The 22,116-nt window shown below is 38.5% G+C and overlaps 7 protein-coding genes, 3 non-coding genes and 1 pseudogene across 12 annotated transcripts in view; 6 read left to right on the top strand and 5 right to left on the bottom strand.

The window, feature by feature from the left end:
- Positions 1-32: 32 nt before the first annotated feature.
- Positions 33-105, top strand: F15D3.t1. Its single transcript has one exon. It is a non-coding gene; the product is annotated as a tRNA-Lys (tRNA).
- Positions 106-198: 93 nt separating this feature from the next.
- Positions 199-1,170, bottom strand: timm-23 (Mitochondrial import inner membrane translocase subunit TIM23). Its single transcript, NM_060552.7, has 3 exons — positions 1,041-1,170; positions 777-991; positions 199-718 (listed from the first exon to the last, which is right to left on the bottom strand). The coding sequence occupies exons 1-3, from the start codon at positions 1,164-1,166 to the stop codon at positions 331-333; spliced, it is 729 nt and encodes a 242-aa protein (NP_492953.1). The 5' UTR covers positions 1,167-1,170; the 3' UTR covers positions 199-330.
- A 1,152-nt stretch (positions 1,171-2,322) lies between these two features.
- On the top strand, positions 2,323-7,718 carry prel-3 (PRELI/MSF1 domain-containing protein). The gene is made up of 6 exons (NM_060551.6): positions 2,323-2,383; positions 2,956-3,121; positions 4,109-4,195; positions 5,480-5,653; positions 6,482-6,547; positions 7,287-7,718. The coding sequence occupies exons 1-6, from the start codon at positions 2,352-2,354 to the stop codon at positions 7,389-7,391; spliced, it is 630 nt and encodes a 209-aa protein (NP_492952.1). The 5' UTR covers positions 2,323-2,351; the 3' UTR covers positions 7,392-7,718.
- A 926-nt stretch (positions 7,719-8,644) lies between these two features.
- F15D3.5 (uncharacterized protein) lies at positions 8,645-8,925 on the top strand (the record flags this gene model as incomplete). Its single annotated transcript, NM_060550.3, has 2 exons — positions 8,645-8,783; positions 8,834-8,925. The coding sequence occupies 2 exons, from the start codon at positions 8,645-8,647 to the stop codon at positions 8,923-8,925; spliced, it is 231 nt and encodes a 76-aa protein (NP_492951.1).
- A 14-nt stretch (positions 8,926-8,939) lies between these two features.
- On the bottom strand, positions 8,940-14,622 carry F15D3.4 (SERPIN domain-containing protein). Its single transcript, NM_060549.5, has 14 exons — positions 14,475-14,622; positions 14,186-14,296; positions 14,045-14,139; positions 13,407-13,479; positions 13,132-13,227; positions 12,775-13,083; positions 12,357-12,612; positions 11,538-11,765; positions 11,229-11,491; positions 10,914-11,182; positions 10,046-10,470; positions 9,693-9,824; positions 9,558-9,646; positions 8,940-9,037 (listed from the first exon to the last, which is right to left on the bottom strand). Exons 1-14 carry the CDS (start codon positions 14,568-14,570, stop codon positions 9,008-9,010), a joined length of 2,472 nt encoding a protein of 823 aa, NP_492950.1. The 5' UTR covers positions 14,571-14,622; the 3' UTR covers positions 8,940-9,007.
- F15D3.11 lies at positions 12,176-12,328 on the bottom strand. Its single transcript, NR_050582.1, has one exon. It is a non-coding gene; the product is annotated as an Unclassified non-coding RNA F15D3.11 (non-coding RNA).
- F15D3.10 lies at positions 12,254-12,328 on the top strand. The gene has a single exon (NR_050583.1). It is a non-coding gene; the product is annotated as an Unclassified non-coding RNA F15D3.10 (non-coding RNA).
- An 801-nt stretch (positions 14,623-15,423) lies between the features above and the next one.
- Positions 15,424-19,191, top strand: clec-101 (VWFA domain-containing protein; the record flags this gene model as incomplete). The annotated part of the gene is made up of 5 exons (NM_060548.3): positions 15,424-15,573; positions 15,623-15,733; positions 17,151-17,338; positions 18,365-18,561; positions 18,690-19,191. 5 exons carry the CDS (start codon positions 15,424-15,426, stop codon positions 19,172-19,174), a joined length of 1,131 nt encoding a protein of 376 aa, NP_492949.1. The 3' UTR covers positions 19,175-19,191.
- Positions 19,192-19,245: 54 nt separating this feature from the next.
- On the bottom strand, positions 19,246-20,365 carry col-66 (annotated as a pseudogene). The gene is made up of 2 exons: positions 20,217-20,365; positions 19,246-19,735 (listed from the first exon to the last, which is right to left on the bottom strand). Coding segments are annotated over exons 1-2 (639 nt in total).
- A 762-nt stretch (positions 20,366-21,127) lies between these two features.
- F15D3.9 (SAM-dependent methyltransferase) lies at positions 21,128-21,825 on the bottom strand. The gene is made up of 2 exons (NM_001128983.4): positions 21,756-21,825; positions 21,128-21,390 (listed from the first exon to the last, which is right to left on the bottom strand). Exons 1-2 carry the CDS (start codon positions 21,774-21,776, stop codon positions 21,166-21,168), a joined length of 246 nt encoding a protein of 81 aa, NP_001122455.1. The 5' UTR covers positions 21,777-21,825; the 3' UTR covers positions 21,128-21,165.
- Positions 21,826-21,959: 134 nt separating this feature from the next.
- Positions 21,960-22,116, top strand: part of dys-1 — a gene marked incomplete at both ends in the record, with an annotated part of 30,934 nt that continues 30,777 nt past the window's right edge. The window contains one exon of one of the 2 annotated variants that reach the window (NM_060545.7): positions 21,960-22,088. In NM_060545.7, the coding sequence (NP_492946.1) occupies positions 22,019-22,088 (70 nt within the window). The remainder of the gene's footprint in view (positions 22,089-22,116) is intronic. The other variant, NM_001306313.4, reaches the window with a different exon arrangement.

Below are 22,116 nucleotides of genomic sequence, written 5' to 3'. Positions count from 1 at the left end.
TCTCTAGACCCTCTTTTGTAACTGTGATCGCCGCCCGGTTAGCTCAGTCGGTAGAGCACCAGACTCTTAATCTGGTTGTCGCGGGTTCGAGCCCCGCATTGGGCTTATGTTTTTTTTTTCTCAAATTTTAATATTTAAATTTTAACTCTCTCATCGATGTGCCTTGCTGAATAGAAAATGATTCAACAAAACAAATATAAAATGAACATAATTTTTATTCGAATACTAAAAAAACTACTAGGAACAAAAAAAGGAGGATAGGCTGCTATAAACGGGATGTTTAGAGAAAAATAACAAAAAAACCAGGGAAAAACAAGATCAATCAATAAATCAATGATTACTGAACATTTCGGAGAGTCGTTGTCTCGAATCAGTGCTCGATAAAGTCCACGCAGCGGCGATACCCAATCCAACAAGTGCTCCAACTCCGGAAGCCTTCAATCCATGCGGTGATCGATAAATTGCTCCGGTAAGTGCTCCGGCTCCAAATCCATTAAGCTCATCCTCAGCACGTACCGATCGGAGCCCGATTTCCAGCGCTGAATACATAAAAACGATTGCTCCAGACGGTTGAGCAAATCCTGAGCCATGCTTCATCGTTGCGTTCACCATACGTGTCATCCATGGTTTTCCGACCATTTTACGGGTTTCCGGGTTCATAAGCTCACCGAGAGCTCCGCGAGCACATCCAACACCGAATGCTCCGCCGACGGCCCATCTGAAATTCGGAAAATGAAAAAAAAATGACTTTTAGACCGATTTTTCTCCATTTTTACCCGATATGTCCTAGCGCGAATTCGAATTTTCCCTTTCCAGCAACACCTCCTTCCGGCATAATGTATTGCGGCTGCTGAGAAGCAAACATTGAGGGATCCATCTGCACATAGGGTGTCATTTGCCGGGAAACTCCTACTCCAGCAGATTTCAGTTGATCCAAGGCGAGGACGGGTGCCGCCGGGAATGGAGAATGATCCGGCACTGATGGTTCTGGCTGAAAATTGATAATTAGAAGTTTCAGTGGATTTTCCAGACGAATTTACCGCTGGAGCATCGAATCCCGGCACGGAGAAGTTCATTCCGGCACTGAGATCGATCGGAGCAGCGGACACTTCTGCTGATGACGATGGAGTGTCAGTTGGGTTACCGCCGAATCCGAACCAACCCATTTTCCTGGAAGTTTGCAATTTAGGATTACATCATTTTTCGAGTTTTCGCGATTTTAAGCAGTTTTTACAGGTAAATTTGAACAGAATTTTTATTAAAAGAATCCTCATTTCACGGGCTATCGGATAATATGAAAAATAGTTGGAAAATTCGAAAAATCGCCCGGAAAATTATCAAAAAAGCTTAAAAATGCAATTTTAATTCGAGAAAATTGCACAACGACACTCCGAAATAACGCTTCCTGTGCCGCTAAACAACGCGCGCGTGCGGGATTTCGGAGCTTCGTTGCCAAAACTTTTTCTTTTTTTCTACATTTTTTACGAGTTTTCGCGAGTTTTCCCCAAAAATTTCGTCATTTTTTCAGTTTTGTGATGATTTTTAATGAAAAACTTAAAAAGAGCGAATTTTCGTTAAAAATGAGTTAAAAGAAAGATTTATAAGAGAAATTAGAGGATTTTTATTTTTTTAATCCGAAAAATTAAATTCTTGACTTTTAAAAACTCATTTTAAAGTGAAATTTCACTTTTAAAAACTCGTTTTTCGCATTCTTCCTTGTGTCAACTGTTCTAACCTGCGAAGTCCACGTAAATATCGGCGATTTTCCCTCGAAAAACTGATTTTTGTCCCGTTTTCAGCGATTTTTTGGTTTGAAATCCATTTTTTGCCCTTTCAAACCCAATTATTTTTCCAAACTTAACCAGAAAATTCCCTCAAAAATCACAAATATTTCCCTTATTTTCAAAAATCAAATACTATGTCAACAAATCAAAGACCACGGCGCGCGTGACATCAAAAAACAACCAAAAATCTCTATTTTTGCGTTGAAAACAGCAATTTCAGCACGGAAACAACCAAAATATTGCAATTTCAATAATTTTAGACTGAAAAAAAGCCAAAAATTCAATTTTTCAGGCCAAAAACCACAAAAAATCACAAATTTCCCGTATTTTCAGCTCCAAAAATCAGTCACCTGGTGTGTTCCAAAGTTCACAGAATGTTCTTTGTGTGATCCCTGCCGTCAACTGTCTGCGTCTCTCGAATCTCACCTATTTCTTATCTTTTTTGTGTGCTTCGCCATCGCGATTTCCGTCATTCCGCAGACTTTTACCCCCCCCCCCGTTTCTCGGCTGATTCCCTCGTCAAATAGACAATTTTCAGACACTTCAAACCGAAAAAATCACGCAAAAATGAGAATCTGGTCTAGCGAACACATTTTTGAGTAGGTTTTTGAATAGAAAATCAGATTTTTTTCGGTAAAATCATCGGCAAATTGGTTTAAAAACTAGTTTTTCCCCGTAAAATTCCATCAGAATGTTGAAAGGAATCTCTGTGTCGATTTACGCGGCTCGTGTAGTCCCCGTGGAGAAGATTTCACGGTTTTGGCTAAAACACTTGATTTTGGACATTTTTCGCTATTTTTTTTTAGAATTAACATTCAAATTGCTATTTTATTTATAATTAAGAGCTTTTTTTTGGTGAAAATCGCTTAATTTTACTCCAGAAACATTAAAAAATCGGTGATTTGCGTGTTAAATACGAAATAATATAGCGAAAAAGTCCAAAAACCAAGCTTTTTAGCCAAAAACTGTAAAATCTTCTCCACGGGGACTACACGAGCCGCGTAAATCGACACAGAGGTTTGCAAGTCGAATTTTGATGAAAATGTAAGGTTTTTCAGTGCTAAAACTTGAAAATTTCCATTTTTGGATTGATTTTTTCAATATTTTTCATAAAAATTCAAGTTTTAACCCATTTTTCATCGAAAAAAACCAAAAAAAATCAAAATTTCAGTCACGAATGGGAGACAGTAGCCCAAGCGGCATTCCGAAAATATCCAAATCCGCTGAATCGATCAATAACCGGAATTGATGTGGTCAAACAGACACTTGAAGCCGGAAAAATACTCACAGAACGAATTATTCAGTCGCATTTTAGTATTCCAAGTTGGGCGACGAAGGTAGAATTTTTAGCGTAAAAATCGGAAAATTTGAGCTAAAACCCTGAAAATATACGTAAAAGTTCAATTTTTCATCCTAAAACCGCCAGCTTTGGGATTTTGAGCCTAAAAACATGAAAATCTGTTCAAAATTGCAATTTTTCATCCCAAAACCCCTCAATTTTAGCATTTTAAGCCAAAAAACCATCAATTTTATGATTTTGATCCTAAAAATCCTCAAATTTATTTTTTAAATTGAAAAATTCCCAAAAATTTTAAAAAATCAATTTTCCTCCTAAAAACCTGAAAAATATGCTTAAAAGTGCAATTTTTCCTCGAAAAACCCATCTAAAATCGATTTTTTAGCTTTGAAATCTGAAAATCCGTCTAAAAAATCGTTTTTTCAGCCGAAAACTGTCAATTTGAGCATTTTCACCTGAAAAATCTAAGAATTTTACGAAAAACTTGAAATTTGGTTTGAAAATTCGATTTTCTATCAATTTTCTTCCAGAAAATCTTAAAATTCCCGAATTTTTAGGTTCAAAAACCTAAAAATTTCGGTAAATTCGATTTTTTTGCAGTTTTTCAATCGAAAAACCAACAAATATTGAATTTTTTAGCTTTAAAACCTGAAAATCTGCGCAAAAATGCAATTTTTCAACGAAAAAACCCTCAATTTTAGCATTTTGAGCCTAAAAATTTGAAATTTTCTTCAAAAAACTCCATTTTTCTCATTAAAAACCTCTTTAAAACCTGAAAATCCGTTTAAAAAATCGGTTTTTCCCGACTTTTCTGGATTTTTACACTTTTTAAAAACTTCCTGCTTTCTCTGGTTCACATCAGCTGTTGTCTGTTGCCTGATCACTGATTTCTGAGTATTTTCATGTTAAAAATAGCTTTTTGTCTCGAAAATTTCCGAAAAAATGCGGCGATTTTTCGTCCAAAAATTGAATTTTCAGCGTCGTTTTTTCTCCAAAAAATTCCCATAAAAAATCCGAATTTTTGCAGCTCACCGGCTTCTCTGGAACACAATATTCACACGAATACACAGTTATTGATCCGACGAGGAAGGAATTCTCATTGACAACCAGAAATGTCAGTTTTTGAGCTGAAAATGTGCATTTTTCGGCGATTTTATAGTTGAAAACGGCGAAAAATGTCGATTTATTGATGAAAAACAGCTCAAAAATGGCCAAAAAATTTGGTTTTCCGATTTTCAGAGAAAATTTTACTGAAAAATAAACGAATTTTCCAATTTTTACTGAAAAAAACCGGAAAATGACCCGAAAATAGTGAAAAAAAACCTTTTAAAAAAAAACCAGTTTTTCCAATTTTCTGAGGAATTTTTATGCCAAAAACCCAAAAATTCACAAAAAAATTTATTAACAAGCCATTTCCCCCTGTTTCAGAGCAATTTTCTTTGAAAAAAACCCAAAGAAGTACTCAAAATAACTCAAAAATCAGTTTTTTTTCCAATTTTCAGATCAATTTTTATTGAAAAAAACCCATAAAAGTACTCAAAATAACTCAAAAACCAATTTTCAGAGCGATTTTTCTGCGAAAAACTCAAAAATTTACAAACAAAATACCTAAAAAACCTGGTTTTTTCCCATTTTTGAAGCAATTTTTACTGAAAAAAACCCCAAAATTACCCGAAAATAAATTAAAGCTTTTGCCTATTTTCAAATTAATTATTCTGCCTGAAACCAAACAGTTGACTACAAAATTGCACCAAAAAATTTTTTTTTTCAACGATTTTTTCGTCTAAAAATTGCTCAAATGAGCTCAATTTTTGAATTTTTACCGAAAAAACAGAAAAACCCAGTTTTTTTTTCAATTTTCAGAGGAATTTTTATGCCAAAAACTCAAAAATTCACAAAAAAAATACAATTAGAGCAATTTTTGCAGAAAAACCCTAAAAAAGTACTCACAATAACTCAAAAACCAATTTTTTCCAATTTTCAGAGCATTTTTTCGCCAAAAACTCAAAAATTACCCGAAAATAATTTAAAAAACCATTTTCCCCTGTTGCAGAGCACTTTTCTTTGAAAAAACCCAAAAAAGTACTCAAAATAACTCAAAAACCAATTTTTTCCGATTTTCAGATCAATTTTTAATGAAAAAAAAAAACGAATTTTTCAAATTTTTACTGAAAAAAACCGAAAAATGACTGGAAAATAGTGAAAAAAAACCTTTTTTTTTCAATTTTTAGAGCAATTTTCACTGAAAAAGCCCCAAAAATTCACTCAAAAATAATGAAAAAACCAGTTTTTTCCGATGATCAGATCAATTTTTAAGCCAAAAACCCCAAAAATTCACAAAAAAATGCAATTAGAGTAATTTTTACTGAAAAAAACCCGAAAATTTGCCAATTTTCAGTTAAATGGCTCATCATTCCTGCGTGTCGACGAAAAGCTGACATATACACCGGCTCATGAGGATCCAAATAAAACAATTCTTAAACAAGATGTTATAGTCACAATTACACTTCCAGCATTCGCCGATTATTGTGAAAAAACATTTTTAAGCATTTATTCACAAAATGCTAATAAGGTACAGTTTTTGCGGAATTTTATTATGGGGTTATTCAAGTAATTTAGCAAAATGTATTTAAATACATGTTTTTATTTACTTGAATATATTTTTAGGCTCAAAATGCTAAAATAAGGCTCAAAATGCTAAAATCGAGGGTTTTTTCGTTGAAAAATTGCGTTTTGAACAGATTTTCCGGTTTTTTGTGACGAAAATTGAGTTTTGCGGAGAAATTTGAGGTCTTTTTAGACTAAAAATGCTAAAATTGAAGATGTTTTGATTAATAAAAAATGCAATTTTGAACAGATTTCCAGGTTTTAAAGCTAAAAAATGCAATTTAAACGGCTTTTTGATGGAAAAAACAGGAAAAACATCGAATTTAACCAGATTTTCCGGTTTTTAATAAGAAAAATCGAGTTTTTCGGAGAAATTTGAGGATTTTTAGGCTCAAAATGCTAAAATTGAGGGAATGTGGGATGAAAAATTGGAATTTTGAACAGATTTTCATGCTTAAAAATTAAAAAATTCAATATTTGTTGGTTTTTCGATTAAAAACCGGAAAAAATATCGAATTTAAAAAGATTTTTAGGTTTTTTGGAGAAATTTCAGATTTTTAGGTGTGACGTAATTTTTCTACACTTTTTTAATTTTCCGACATTACTTGAATAACCCCATTAGGCAAAAAATCGTGTGTTTCGCGCTTTTTTTCTCGAAAATTCGGTGAAAAATGCGGTTTTTTTTTTTGAAAATTTGGAGAAATTTAAACAATTTTCCGCAATTTCTCGGCGAGTTTTATAAAAAATCCCAATTTTTCTGCAAAAAAAATGAATAAAAAATCAAAATTTTCAGGGTCGACAAGGTGTGGAATGGGTGATTGATCATTTGAAAAAGGAGTACGAGGCGATTTCTACAAAGGTACAAAAAACCCACAGATTTTTTTAGCAAGTTGTCGAAAAATCTATAGGAAAAAAATTGCAAAAATTGGTTCATTTTTTGCAGAAAAAATTTTTTAAAAAATTGAAAAATTGGCTCATTTTTTGCCAAAAAAATTAAAAAATTAGCTCATTTTTTGCCAAAAAAATTGAAAAATTGGCTCATTTTTTGCCTAAAAATCCAGAAAATTGAAAAATTTTAATCAAACACCCCACAAAAAAACACTGAAAATCTCGAAAATTGACAGAATCCTATCAATTTTTTTTAAAAAAATGGTTAGAAAATGGCAAATTTTCATCGAAATTCACTCTGAAAATAAAAAAAAATTGGCTGAAATTCTCTGAAATTTCATAAAATTTCACTAAAATTTTGAATGAAATGTTCTCTGTACGTTCATTAAATTGATTCCCCTGATCACTGACAAACACCTGATAGTGATAAGAATTTAGAAGAATGATTGTACATTGATCATTCTTTAAACTGAGAAAAAATGACGATTTTCCGGTCAAAATCGCCCACCAAAATTCAGTGAGAATTCCGGTTTTTCAAGGGGCGAAATTGCAGATTTTAATACAAAAAATCTTGTAAAATCGGAAATTTTAGCTCAAATTTCTTCAAACTTTCGTATTCCGGCGGCCAGAATACCCTGAAAATTTTGCCCAAAATGCAGCTAATATCACCAGATTTTCACTGAAATTTTCCCGCTATTTTCAGTTTTCAGGTGAGCTCCGAAGTGCACGAAATGTCTGAGAAGGTGCTCCGATCATTTGGAACGACTTCTTCTTCTTCGCCAAAACCATCCACGCCGCCGCCGCCGTCCACTTAAGAGAAAATCATAAATTTTTTTTACAAAATATAATATTTTTTCATAGATTTTCTCTAGCTATTTTAGTATTGATTTTTTTTTCTCGTGCATCCTGATGCCCCCCGGCTTTATTTCCCAGTTTTTCACTGAATTTTTAGGCCCGAATTCCTCCCAGTTCCAGACAATTCTTCCCTTCCTTCTGACTGTAATTTTCCTCCCCCGCCGCACGGGTTGCCCCCCCCCCCCCCATTCATTTTTCTCACACACAAGATTTTCGATGTTTCCCTGATTTTTTTTTGCTTATTATACGTTTGGCGGAAATAGTCGACGAATGAATAATATCGAAGAGAATATAATGTGACATTTTTATTGGTAATTTACAAAAAAAAATTAGGAATCAAAAGCCTAAATAGCTAAGCCTGAGGACTTAAGCCTAAGGACCTAAGCTTAAGGAGCCGAGCCTAATAGTCTAAGCCTAAGGATTTAAGCCTAATGATCTAAGCCAAGGACCTGGGCCAAAGGATTGAAGCCTAAAAATCAAGCCTATAGGCCTAACCTTACGGATCTAGGTGTGAGGATCTGAGCCCAAAGACCTAGGCCCATGTATCCAAGATTTATGGCTTTAGCCTAAGGGCCTAAACCTAAGTATCGAGGCTAAAGATCTAAGCCTAAGGACATAAGCCCTAGGACCTAAGCTTACGGAGCCAGGCCTAAGGACTTAAGCCTACGGACCTAGGCCTAAAGATCTAAGCCTACGAACCTAAGCTTAAGGATTCAAGCCTAAGGATTCAAGCCTAAGGGCCCAAACTTAATGAGAAAAGCCTAAAGATCTAAGACTTCGGATCTCAGCCTAAAGGCATCCACAAGGACAGCCGGAGCCCGTAGCGTAGGTCCCAGACTGAAATTTTCGTGCCCGTGGCCGAGTTTTCTTGCGGCCACCCACGTCATCAGTCCAGGTGACTCTGCTCATATCCGGTTGAATTGTCATGAAATTCATGTCTTTTTCATTAAAAATCAACCAAGAACGCTAACGAAACATCCTCGAGGGACCGCTCGAACTACACCTGTCGCGCTTTTTATCGCTATTTCTACTTTTTTTTCGTTTGCGATAACTTTCATGTTAGCTATAATTTTGGCTTTTTTTTCGGAAAAATGGGAAAACCCCCCATTTTCTAATTGATATGCCGACTTTTTAAAGTTGAAATTTATATAGAATTGTAGAAAAATATTAGTACTTTTTGAAAATCATTTCACTTTTGGTTAGAAGTTTCGAGATGTCCCAGCCGTCCGGGCCACCTATTGGCTTCTCGAATCCGGACTACATTCCGCCGAAGGCCTTGGATCTTCTGAAACCTGCGCTCACGATACGGGCCCCGCCAGAGGAAACAGGGATGCTGGGCGAGCTTCAAGAAGGTTAGCAACTCGATAAGCCTGTTAATTTTGCACAATTTCTCTCATTTCAGATGTTCTGCAAGTTCTAAGCCTTCCGTGTAGGCACACAAATGCCTGCCTGCCTGCCTGCCTCCAATCATTACCTATTCTGTGCTCTTTTTAAAATAAAACAAATAATTCAATTAAAACCTTTTCATTCCATAAATACTAGAATTCTAAAAACAAATTCCCACTGCTCCGCCGTATCACTGTTGCTTCACCCAAGTCGTGTTGTTCTGAAAAAATGTACTACTTGTGTTTGATATCTTATAACTTGGCTCATCTACAAAATATCAAAATGTGCTCAACTACAACATTGTAGAAAAATACTTGCTAAATACTTTGTTAGTTGACAATTTTTTGATAAAACAAAAAATACCAGAGATATGGGCTGTTGAAGAAATTGGTCGATGCACCATGTCTCAGAAAATCGCCTTCAAGAGCCCATAACTTTTTTCAATTTTGAGGTATCGAAAAGATTTAAACTACAAAATTGTAGAAAAATATATAATAAACATTTTGCTAGTAAGTAATTTTTTGATAGAAAAAAAACAACAGAGATAAGAGCTGCCAAAGTGGTAAGGTCGATGCACCCATGTCTCAGTCGCCTTGTCGCCTTTGGGAACCCACAACTTTGTTCATTTTTGAGGTATCAAAAAGTTCTTAACTACATTATTGTAGGGAAAATTATAACAAGTATTTTGCTAGTTGACAATTTTTTGAAAAATCTGAAGATAAGAGAGTTATATTACTCACAAAGTACCCAGCACACACAATCAATTGGTTTTTTCCGACCAAAGCTCGAGTCATCACATAGTAGAATGGTTTGTTGAACATGAGCGCTTCTGGAAATGAAAGCTTAGAAATTTGAAAAAGTAATGATGGACTTACTAGGATCCTTCAAATCGAATTCGTGATTCTCATGGAGCCACTCGAAGCTGGGCTCATCGTGGTTCAAGTGGTTCTCGCGGTAGGTGAGCAATGGATTAATATTCATTTTATTATTGAATTCCTTTGTCGGATCTGAATGAAATGTTTTAAAAGTGCCTATATTCCTGTCGTATCCCTGAAAAGCCTAAGCGCCTGCCTACCGCCTAAAATCAAACTATCATAAGGCGGATAGCGATAGCTCGCGACGGACGCAAACGCCATTAGATCCTAGATAGGCAGGCAAACATAGGTAGTCTTGTTGGCTGATAGGCAGGCAGGTAGGCAGGCAGGCATTACTACCAAGTCAAACTAACTTTTCATCTGATACTTCCCATGCAGCTCCGCCATCGAATCGTCCACACACTGATGAGCTCTGGCCGGCGAGAATTGATCAAACATTCGACGAGGACGTTTTCTCATAAAATTTTCAACCTTCGGATCAGACCCATGAACTTCAAACACAGTCTTGTGATAGTGATCGTAAAGTGTGGAGAATTGACGTGCACCACCACGTGCCGGAATACTCTTCATCTCGAGAAGCTCGGATTTTTCGCTGGAGAAGATTCTCGAAAGCCCGCTGGCTTTTGCGTGGGCGTATAGGGAAAGTGGTGTAGAGGTTGTGCATAGGGGTAGGAAGACGGGCGAGTCGAAGGTGGTGTGCCAGTCGCCGCAGGTCTGGATCTTCTCGTGAAGCTTGGACATGAACTCTTTCTTGCTGTCCATCTTGTCAGGCGATTCGCTGGAAATTTTTTTCGACCTTTTTTTTGAGTTCTAGTGGGCGCCCACACGCGGTTCTGGCTTCCCTTATAATTTGAAATGCAAGAGTTTGCCGAACTAGGCCATTTTGGCTCGGCCACGGCCGGGGCGCGTCGCTGCTCGGTTTTAGTTGTAAAACTAAATGTATTTGTCCGTGTTAAGTACACGGCTTTCCTCCGGCGGGTAAGTGTCAATGGAGCGCAAAAAATACAAGGCCAGAACCGCGTGGTGGGCTTAGGCACGTGGTGCCAGGCTGTCTCATTATAGTTTGATCTACCAGAAAAGCGGGAATTTTCCCCACAGGAAAATGTGACGTCATCACACTCGCAAAATCAGTAGAAAAGTCTGCGTCTCTCTTTTCCCGCATTTTTCGAAGATCAAACCAAAATGGGACACTTTGACGCCACGGGATTTGGCTAAACTTACAAGGTAATGTACAAGCGGACACCTGGAATACGGCTCTCCAGACAGTAAATATCCTCAAAAAACTTGAAATCAGCATGTGCAAAGTAGCCAACGCACTTTGAAGCGCCGTACTGTTCGTTCACAAAGTTGAAGTTGTCCATCAACTTTGGTTTGGCGTAGGTTTTCCAGTAAAACGTACAATCCATCGCTGAGACCAGCGCAATTGAGGCTCTCCAGTTGGGCGCGTGGTTCTCCGGAACTACAAAGTTGACGGCTCCGTGAGTTGAGAGCTGAAAAATGGGAAGGCATAACCATAGGCATAGGCATCAAACTCACCGCAACCTCCTCATTGATCCTATGACAAGAGTAGAGCCCATCTGGATCTGTTGCGAAGCAGTGATGCTGCATAGCTCCGCGCAAGCTTTTCCCTCCGTAATAGCTATTTTGAATTATACGGATATCCTCGTTGTGCCACAAATGCTTTGGCAGTTCGGTGAACACACGGACACATCCCTCGAATAGTTTTTCAGCTTCAAAGTGAAGATTGAGAATGTCATCGTTCATCATCTTGTTGTTCTCAAGTTGGCCGGGATAGGTGTCTGTAAGAATATCAAATTTTAAGGCCAGGCCTGAAAAAAGTCTCACATTTGCCAACAAAATTCAACAGATCCGTGTTGGTCTTCCCGTCGGCCATATTAGCCAAAAGAGCCCACGCACGGATTGCCTGAAGCGGATTGATGCACATATTCATGTGACGAGGCGTATAGCGGAGATATTCGACACTTTGAGCATGAAGATGGTACGGTGTGTATGGAGTTATGGATTGCATCACTTCGTTCACGTATTTCAGAAGCTCTCCGTTGGATGACACACCTGAAAATGGGATGGATTTGGAGTGCCTAGGCTTGAGCCAAAGCCTGAGCCAAAGCCGAAGCCTGAGCTTATGGAGTGCCAACAGGGGCATTTTAAATTCAAGTAATTTCAAGAAATTCTGAATTTTCAGTCGTATCGTTAAAAATTAATTTAATGCGCCTTATACATATTTAAGCGATGCTTCGAATCCATTAGACCTTCAGAAAATGTTGAATTACAGAGGTTTTACACATCATTTTGTGGCCCCAGTGCCTTGATTTTATTTAAATTAGAAAATATATTGAAAGTTGGCTCACAAAATGATCTGTAAAACCACAGAAACTCAATATTTTTTGAACTTTTTAACGATACAGTTTCACATACTGAAAATTCAGAATTTCTTGAAATTAAAATGCCCACAACTGGTCCTTAAGCCTAAGCCTAAGCCTAAGCCTAAGCTTATGCCTAATCCTAAGCCTCAGTCTAAGCCAAAGCCTGAGACTAAGCCTAAGCCTAAGCCTACGCCTAAACCTAAGCCTAAGCCAAAGCCTAAGCCTAGGCCTAAGCCTAAGCCTAAGCCTAAACCTAAGCGAATTTCTAAAAAAAACTCACGATCAAGCGTCGATGTCAGATTGGGCACCGCGAAGCAATCGCTCTGAACAGGTTTGTACGGTTCCAGATAAATAGGCCGCTCGAGACCATTGGCATTTTGCAAATCGTAGTCTCGGTAGTCCACGTGGAACAGTTTAATTGCATTCACATTATCCGGTTTTCCCATACCAAGGTCTGGCGCGTGGAATTGCTTGTAAATTGTCTCATCGTGGAATTCTTCTTCGAGGAATGACTCTCGTTCCACGACATGTCCATTCTGGAATTTGGCTTTTCATTAATTGCTTGAAATTAAAATTCCCGCACCTGGTGCTTAAGCCTATGCCTAAGCCTAAGCCGAAGACTAAGCCAATGCCTAAGACTAAGCCTAAGCCAAAGCCTAAGCATAAATTGTAAGTTTCAATATCAGCTAGCTGCATACCTTGTCCATCTTCCCCAGCCCAGTCTTGAGTGCATGCTTCTCCAGTCCGTATACATTTCGAGTCGCCAAAAGTGTCTCCCCATTGTTGCCAATGAACATCGTCACACGATTCTGCCCGCTATACTTTGCGTTCAAAGTTCCGATATCTGCCTTCTCGAATTTTTTGAAATCCGGTGATTCTGAATTGAGAATCTTCTTGACGAGCTTTGAGATACCCTTCAAATTGTAGTCCATTGCCGCTGGATTGTATCCGAGAGCAATCGCCATCATTGCTCCAACGGCGCGGAGCCTATCAGAGCACTTGTCGGCCTGAAATTCAGAGTTGGAGAGAGAAAAAGAAGCAAAAGCAAACAATACCTGCTGCTCATATTCAATGTCAAAGATCAGACGGATCTTATCTAGGAACAAATGAGCAAACAAATTCACAATCTGCTCGCGAATCGGTTTGACTACCTGAAAAATACTTGCGAACCATGAAAGTGATGGGCACGTGGTGGCAGAGAGTGTCCCATTTCGGTTTGATCTACCTAGATCTACAAAAATGCGGGAGTTTAAGAACGTGCTGACGTCGCATTTTTTGTAGATCAAATCGTGATGGGACAGCCTGACACCACGTGGATGGGTGAACTTACCATTGGGATGCCTTCACTATCATAAATCTGAACAGGATCATAGATTTCAACGGCATGGTACAATGGATTATATCTGGAAAAAAACATGGTACGTGCTCGCATAAGTTCGATGAAAACGCGCCCTATTGAGAAAATTGTCGGGGAACTTCACTCGGACTGCCTCGTCGTTTGCGCCCCATCTTTCACACGCTATGTTCTTTTCCCAGAGAACTACACGAATGGTGGACGAGGAATCCTTCTCTTCCATCATTTTGGAGTCCATGTTGCTCATATTTTAGCGTTTTCTCGTCCGCGAGAAAACAGCAAACTTGAGACAGCGCAACCACTTCTGGGTCAAGGCCCCGGCTCAGCGGTCACGGGCTTCTGGCCTTCCTCATAGCTGTTTTCGCGCTCCATTGACATTCGCCACGGATCTTCGAAAATTGCGGGAGTTGAGACGCAGACATCTCGACTGATTTTGCATGGTTAAGAGCGCGCTGGCGTCACAATCGGTCTGGGAAAAAATTCCCGCATTTTTTGTAGATCAAACTGTATTGAGACAGCCTGACACCACGTTGCACTGACAAATATATTTTGTTTTCCGAGCCGCGACGCGACACGCAACGCGCCAAAAATTGACGAAATGCTCCGTATCTCACCTAAGTACAACCATCAACTCTCGGGATCCATCAAGCACGGGTTGAACAATCGGATAATCTCCGGTAAACTCTTGCCGCTGTTCATCCAACTTTTTCTGAAAATTACGGACATATTTAAGGTACTAAACTGACACAACCAACTTTTTGAACATCGTCAATATCCAAGAATCCCTCCAACGAACCGTCTGGATAAGCCTCGAAAAGTTTCTGAGCGAATGCGTCAACTTGCCCCGATGTGAGACGTTCTTCTGTCTGGAAATTCTCGATTTTTCTTGCTGAACGTGATGTCTCATATCGGTTTGATCTACGTAGACCTACTAAAAATGCGGGAGAAGAGACGCAGAGTTCTCAAAGAACGTTCAGACGTCAGTTTTTTGACAAAAAATTACCGGATCAAACCGGAATGGGGCTGCAAAACCTGAAAACAAACCTTATGCTTTGATCTCCTCATTTTCTGGAAATTTACTTCCACACCAGCAATCATTCGGTCATCAATTGCTTCGATTTCTTCATTTTTTTGCTCCATGATACGTTTTTGAAGATCAATCAATCGATTGATCGAGAAATGACAGAAAATTTGGAGTTGATGCGTTGGAATGAATGAATTCCCACGTTCTTGTGAGAAAAAATGGATTTCACGATTTTTTATTGGAAGGTCTAGACAAATTTTCTCCCTCTTGGTCTTCACGTTTTGAAAGGAAAGTGAAATTAACAGTCGAAGCCTGAGCCTAATCCTAGGCCTAAGCCTAAGCCTGAGCCTAAGACTAAGCCAAAACTTCAGCCTAAGACTAACCCTAAGCCGATACTAAAGTGGAGGGCGGAAGCAGTTAGTTTGGAGCAAAGTTTCCTGGATCTCTGCTACAAGGATCCCATCATAATTGGTGAATATGGCATTCGGGGATGCAATAGCCTTCAACTTCTTGTAGAGAGTTGCGTCGTCGTCCTGCATTGTCACTGCGATGATGGTGACTCCAGACGCTTTGAGCTTGCCGGAATTTTTAATTTCTCCAGAATGCCGGTTTGCCGATTTGCTGGGAATTTTAAATTCCTACAATTTTCCGGTTTGCCGATTTGCCGGAAATTTTGATTTTCGGCAATCAGCTGATTTGCCGGAAATTTTCAATTCCGGAAATTTGCCTGTTTGCCGATATGAATTTCAATTTTGTCTAATGATTTGAGATAGAAAAGTAAAAAAAAACTATACTTTTCATTATTTCAAAACCAAATAAAAAGTAATGCATCACTTCTGCCCAAACATTACTTCAAACAACTCGCACCGGAACAACTGATAATCTTATCATAACACCATTTTCCGCATACCATACAAACATGATTCTGTATAAAAGGCACTGCCAAGTGTCCCTAAAACCATCTTCAGTATGAAATCACTGCTTATTCTCTTCCTACTCGGATCTTGCTCGGCGAATATCCCCGAACGCGAGTGCGGCCGAGATCTGAGCAATCTATGGCTTGACGTTGTTGCAGTGGTGGATGATTCAAAAGGAGTGACTCAAGGAGGACTTTATAATGTGAGTTATTACTTAGTTGGTATTAAATATAATTTTTAAACTATTCCAGATAATTGGTACTTTGAACAGTGTGCTTCAATTGTCCAAAATCGGAACACGGAAGGATAACCCTAGGACTACTCGGCTAGGACTTGTCTCGTATAATTATAATGAGACTATTGTAAGTTAACCTGACTAGGGATGGGCAAATCGGAAAATTGCCAGAATTGAAGTTTTCCGGCAAATCGGCGAATTGCCGGAATTCATTTTTTTTTGGCAAATCAGCAATGTTCCGGGAAGGAATTGAAATTTTCCGGCAAATCGGTAAATTGCCGAAATTGAAATTTTCCGGCTAATCGATAAATTGCCGGAATTTAAATTTCTCGGCAACTCTGCAAATTCTCGGAATTGAAATTTTCCGGCAAATTGGCAAACCGGCAACTTACCGGTTTTCTGAAAAAACAGCAAAATTTTCGGCTAATTGGTAAATTGCCGGAATTGAAGTTTCCCGGCAAATCGGCAAATTGCCGGAATTGAAATTTTCCGGCAAATCGGCAAACCGGCAACTAACCGATTTTCTGAAAAACGGCAAAATTTTCCGGCAAATCGGAATATTGCTGGAATTGAAATCTTCCGGCAAATCGGTAAATTGCCGGAATTCTTTTTTTTTTTTGGCAAATCAGCAATTTGCCGGAATTGACATTTTCCGGCAAATCGGTAAATTGTCGGAATTGAAATTTTCCGGCTAATTGGCGAATTGCCGGAATTGAAATTTTCCGGCAAACTGGCAAATCGCCGGAATTGAAATTTTCCGGCAAACCGACAAATTGCCGGAATTTAAATTTTCTAGAAAACCGACAAATTGCCGGAATTGAAATTTTCCGGCAAATTGGCAAACCGGCAACTTACCGGTTTTCTGAAAAAACAGCAAAATTTTCGGCTAATTGGTAAATTGCCGGAATTGAAGTTTCCCGGCAAATCGGCAAACCGGCAACTAACCGATTTTCTGAAAAACGGCAAAATTTTCCGGCAAATCGGAATATTGCTGGAATTGAAATCTTCCGGCAAATCGGTAAATGGCCGGAATTCTTTTTTTTTTTGGCAAATCAGCAATTTGCCGGAATTGACATTTTCCGGCAAATCGGTAAATTGTCGGAATTGAAATTTTCCGGCTAATTGGCGAATTGCCGGAATTGAAATTTTCCGGCAAACTGGCAAATCGCCGGAATTGAAATTTTCCGGCAAACCGAAAAATTGCCGGAATTTAAATTTTCTAGAAAACCGACAAATTGCCGGGATTTAAATTTTTCGAAAAATCGGCATGTTGCTGGAATTGAAAGTTTCCGGCAAACTACCGATTTGCCAAATTTGCCGGAAAATAAATTGCGGGTTTGCATATGTCTTTAGAAAATATCTAAAGAAAACGGGCAAAAAATTTCAAAAAAGCACAGTTTTTAGTGTTTCCATCTTGTAAAAAATTCCTCTAAAAATTTTCGGCAGATTGATATCCGTCAAACGGCAAACCGACAAACTGCCCGAATTGAAAATTTCCGGCAAACCGGCAAATCGGCAATCAAAATCTATGCCTCTATTTCCAGGAAGCCACCCTCAACGACTATCAATTTCTCGACACGAATAAGATGATGGATCAGCTGAAAATCAGTTCGAATATTGGATCGTATCTTGTTACTGGGTTATCTGGTGCTGAGCAGCTGTTCAAGCAGGACAAGGAGCACAGTCGTGAGCATTACAGAAAAGTTGTCATTGTATTTGCATCTACTTATAAGTGAGTTTGCAGTTTTTAGCCTACGTTGTGAAGTAGGCTTTTGGCTAATTTGGATAAAACAGGATATATTCGATAAAATCTAGTTCGGCAAAAATAGTAGTTCAACAAAGTCGACTAAATTGCCTATAAGCCATTAAAAAATTGTCGACAAATTCGGCAAATCGGCAATTTGCCGGTTTGCCGATTTGCCGGAGATTTTAATTTTCGGGAACTTTTCGGTTAGCCGATGTGCTTGAAATTTTCAATTCCGGCAAATTACCGATTTGCCAATTTGCCGGAAGTTTTCAATTCCGGCAAATTACCGATTTGCCATTTCCCGTACATCAATTTGCCGGAAGTTTCTATAGAGTTTTTTTATAAGACGGAAACACTTATTACTGTGCCTTTTTGAAAATTTTTTGCCCGTTTTCTTTAGAAATTTTTATAGAATTTTCTTACTTTTCAAAATAGATGTAGAAACATTCAAACGATGCCAACAATTTTGCCAATTAACATTGAAATTGTGAAATTTATTTTTAAAAAAGTTCAAAACCACAATTTGCCGAAATTTTTCGCAATTACCGTTTTTCCGGCAAGTTCGGCAAATTCGGCATATTTGGCCATTTGCCGGAAGTTTTCAATTCCTGCAAATTACTGATTTGCCGGAAGTTTCAATTTCCGGCAATTTACCGATTAGCCGAAAATTTCAATTCTGGCAATTTACCGATTTGCCGAAACTTTTCAATTCCGGCAATTTGCCAGTTGGCCGATTTTCCGGAAGTTTTCAATTCCGGCAATTCGGTGATTTGCCGAAACTTTTCAATTCCGGCAATTTGCCAGTTGGCCGATTTTCCGGAAGTTTTAAATTCCGGCGATTCGGTGATTTGCCGAAAGTTTTCAATTCCAGCAATTTGCCAGTTAGCCGACTTGCCGAAACTTTTCAGTTCCGGCAATTTCCCGGTTTACCGTTTTACCAGAAGCTTTCAATTCCGGCAATTTGGCGTTTTTTGCCTGAAAATCTCGTTCCACTGACACCGATACTTACAGAGATGATGGAGCGAATGATCCGAAACCAGTTGCGGCGCGGTTTCTATCAAGTGGTGGTATTATCATAACTGTTGCCTATTCGCAAAGCCATGACACACAACTTTTGGAAAAACTCGGAGGAATCGCAACGAAAGAGTTTAATTTTACAAATGACGATCCGGGGTTGATCGAAAAAATTCAAGACTCTTTGTTGAAAGGTGAGGAGGACATTTTGTCAGGCTTAAGTTTGATCTACAAAAAATGCGGGAATATTTTTCTATAAAAATTGTGACGTCAGCACGTTCTTAACCATTCAAATTCAGTTGATAACTTTTGTCTTTTTCAGCAAACTGTTTCTGTCCGAACAGCTGGCACCAATACCAGCCAAAAGGTACCTGCATTCAACCAGTCACTTTGCCAGCTTCATGGAGCATTGCTCAAGCATCATGCCATCATAAGGGAAACAATGGTCACTTGGTCAATGAGTACAGCAGAGAAAAACACGATTTTGTGATGGCGATTTTGAAGACTTATAAGGAATTCCAACCTACTTATAAATATCATATCGGGCTCAATGGAAACTGCTCACTTTGGAAATGGGATCAGGCTAGCGGAGAAGAACAAGTGCAACTACAGGGATGGCAAATTTGGGCTCCGGATTTTCCGAGGTGCTCACCTATGCTCGAGATGCTCGAGGGGGTGACCTATGTAACGGATGGATGGATCAATGTTCCATCAAATTTCTATGCGAATTATGTCTGTGAAACATCAACTTGTGACACTGATAACTATTGCGCAAGGGCTAATGATTTTTTGTTGAATCGAGTTTAATAAAGGACTTATAAAAAGGATGGAAAATTGTGTTTATTTCAAGAAATTTTCAGACAAAAAACTCCGAGCATCTAGAGCCGTCTAGCAGCACGTCTTCTGTATCCGGATTGCTCAGCCTGTGGCTGGTCACCCTCTCCGTATCCGACGGTTCTTGGTGGGCATGGGCAGTAAGCAGCGTCTGGTCCTGGTGCTCCTTCACCTCCGGCCTCTCCAGCGGCTCCATCTGGTCCGGTCTCTCCGTCTTTTCCTGGTGCTCCGTCTTGTCCTGCAGCCCCGGCTGGTCCTTCTGGTCCCTGTGGTCCTGGAGCTCCCTGTCCGCGTTGTCCATTCTTTCCATCGGATCCCGGGGCTCCGGCTTCACCTGCGGCACCGTCGTTTCCAGCTGGTCCGTCTTCTCCTGGGGCTCCAGCCTCTCCGTCTGGTCCAGCTGGCCCTGGGGCTCCTGCTGGGCACTTGATGCAGTCGTGTTGGGCATAGGCGTCAATTGGGGATGGGATTCCGTCGTGACTGTTGTCTCCGGCCTTTCCTGGAGCTCCGTCGTCTCCTGGCTGATCTGGCGATCTTACATGGAAAAATATTTGGTAAAAATCAGATCATAGGTACTCTCAGCAGTGTTGTCCAAAATCGGAACACGGTAGGAGGATCAGTGCACCACAACTCGGCTGGGACATAATTTGTATAATTATATTGGCACAACTGTAAGTTTATGTATGCTGAATTCAGAAAATCTAGGTACATATAACCCATCAAAAACTATTGAAAAGTGGCAAAAATTGACAATTTTTTGTAAAAATTCACAATTTTGAAACTCCTCTAAAATGGTAAATTTTGTAGTTAGACGACTCAAAAATACAAAATTTACTCAAAAACATTTAAAACATTGCCCTTTTTTAGAATATAGTAGTTTTAAACATTATTTGGGAGATTTTCCGAATGAGAAGCTAATTTCGGAAAAATTCGGAAATTTATAAAGCCGCTTTTCATTCGAAATTTATTTTTATTTTTAAAAAAGTTTGGGAATTCTCAAAAACCAACTGTCCACCCGTTCCATTTAACAACCCAATTCTCAAATGTCCCCTCTAAAATTTTGATAGTAGAGCTCGCGGAGCACATCAGCAAAAGTAGCAGCTCCCAGGAAATGTCCGAATCATCATCAAATGCCGTTGGGGTATGTCCAAGAGGATGGTGCATTGTAACAATTGACTGACGACGGCAGCTGACGGATTGAGGGGTCCCCTCGTGCACACACGGGAATGCTCCGGGAGCACACACACACACTTTTCCATTACTATTTCCTACGAGAGTGTGGTAGACGTGCCGTTATTATTTTTTTGTGTTTTTGAGGTTAAAAATTGCTTCCAAGTCTGTTAAAAATATATTTGATGGCCTAGTTTTTGTTTTCTAGGCAGCCGAACTTGAATTTAAAAGCTTGACATTTTTGGTATGGTGGCTTAGAATTTCGAAAATTCAAGTTGCTTTCTTTTAACTTAAAATTAAAACATTTTTTGCGAATTTGAATTAGATGGCCTAGGATTTTCTGGAATGTTTAATTGAAAGATTTGGTTAGGCCACACAATTTCAGTTGCTGGCCTAGTTTTGATGTTCTAGGCCACCAATTTTTCTTTCAACTTTTCCGATGAATTTCACACACGTTCCAAACTTTCAGTAGTCACACTCATATTTTGCCTCATCTTTTTCATGGCCTAACTTTTCGATTTCGTGGCCTAGAACTTTGTCCATGAAAAAGTTTAGGCCACATGCTTTTTTTAAAAATATATCCCTTTTTATTGAAATGATTTTAAAAAAGTTTTTGTTAGACCCAAGATGATTGAGCCAAATTAGAGAAATTTGAAGTTGGTGGCCTAGAAAATTTCTAGACTATCAACTTCACAAGGCTCTAACTTGGCTGAAAATTATCATTTTCAGTTTTTTCAAGCCATATTTTTTGTTGAATTTTTGTATTTTCCTTCAAAATTTTTATTTTGAAAAAATCAATAATTAGAGATATCAAATGCATATTCCGATTGTTTCGCACAAATCTCATAGTCATTTGCACAACGAAAAGGAATTTGCGCAAATTCCGTCAAATCATGCTCCAAATTGTGCTCTTTTTCTGCTCCAAAACTGTGATCCATCCAATCGGATAAAATGCTTCTGTCCGACCCGTCGTTCGCACAATGCGTCCAAATTGTCTTCGCAGAACTGGCTTCGGTGGCCTAGAAATTCAAATTTTCTTGTGTTGCTGGCCTAGGATTGGTTCTCTAGGCCACTAAAATCAGCTTGATTTTTTTTTAAATGTTGATGTGTCACGTTAAATTTAACATGAATAGAGCTTCACCCATTTTGGTTTTTTTTTCGTTGGTGGCCTATGTTTTTCTAGGCCACCAACTTTAAATTTTAAATCAATATATTGTCAAATTAAAGGGTTTACTCACAATTAGCTCTTCACAAAAATCTACTTGAAAAACTCGAATTGGTCGCCTAGAAAACTAAAACTAGGCCACCAATATTTCGTTTTTAAATTTTTCTTCAAATTTTCTAAATTTTTTGAAATTAGAAAAACTAAAATAGAAAAACTTACACTTTTGTCACTGTTACTCATTTTTAGCAATATTTTTTTCTTTGAATTCTTTGAATTTTTTTTTAGAAATAAAAAATTTTCCAGAAAATTTCGTTCTTTTTTCGTAACTTTTATTTTTTGGAAAACTTCTAGAATAACCCCACGTTTTTTAAAAATAATTTTATATTCTACAACTTAATTTTTTTTTCTAATAAAAATCCCAATTTCAGATGCCAATTGGTGTATAGAATAGGCGAAAACGAACGAAAAAGTGCAACAACACCATGTTATTCTCGGGCGCCTCGACTGCGAAACCGAAAAAAGACGAGAAAAAGGACAAGAAAAGTGATCGCGGTGAGTTTTTTGAAAAATTTTTAAGACA

The sequence above is a fragment of the Caenorhabditis elegans genome, chromosome I (genome assembly GCF_000002985.6).
Source record: "Caenorhabditis elegans chromosome I".
In the NCBI taxonomy this organism is placed as follows: Eukaryota; Metazoa; Nematoda; class Chromadorea; order Rhabditida; family Rhabditidae; genus Caenorhabditis; species Caenorhabditis elegans.
This window is presented reverse-complemented; position numbering and strand designations above follow the sequence as displayed.

Coding starts and splice junctions, on each gene's coding strand:
- timm-23 (NM_060552.7), bottom strand. CDS start 1,166: ATGGGTTGGTTCGGATTCGGCGGTAACCCAACTGACACTCCATCGTCA. Junction 992..1,040: donor CGGGATTCGATGCTCCAGCG/GTAAATTCGTCT, acceptor ATCAATTTTCAG/CCAGAACCATCAGTGCCGGA. Junction 719..776: donor TTCGCGCTAGGACATATCGG/GTAAAAATGGAG, acceptor TCCGAATTTCAG/ATGGGCCGTCGGCGGAGCAT.
- prel-3 (NM_060551.6), top strand. CDS start 2,352: ATGAGAATCTGGTCTAGCGAACACATTTTTGA. Junction 4,196..5,479: donor TCTCATTGACAACCAGAAAT/GTCAGTTTTTGA, acceptor GCCAATTTTCAG/TTAAATGGCTCATCATTCCT. Junction 5,654..6,481: donor ATTCACAAAATGCTAATAAG/GTACAGTTTTTG, acceptor CAAAATTTTCAG/GGTCGACAAGGTGTGGAATG.
- F15D3.4 (NM_060549.5), bottom strand. CDS start 14,570: ATGGAGCAAAAAAATGAAGAAATCGAAGCAATTGATGACCGAATGATT. Junction 9,825..10,045: donor TGGGAAGTATCAGATGAAAA/GTTAGTTTGACT, acceptor CATTTCATTCAG/ATCCGACAAAGGAATTCAAT. Junction 9,647..9,692: donor ATTCGATTTGAAGGATCCTA/GTAAGTCCATCA, acceptor TTTCATTTCCAG/AAGCGCTCATGTTCAACAAA.
- F15D3.9 (NM_001128983.4), bottom strand. CDS start 21,776: ATGAGTAACAGTGACAAAAGT. Junction 21,391..21,755: donor TGAGTAACAGTGACAAAAGT/GTAAGTTTTTCT, acceptor TTGAATTTCTAG/GCCACCGAAGCCAGTTCTGC.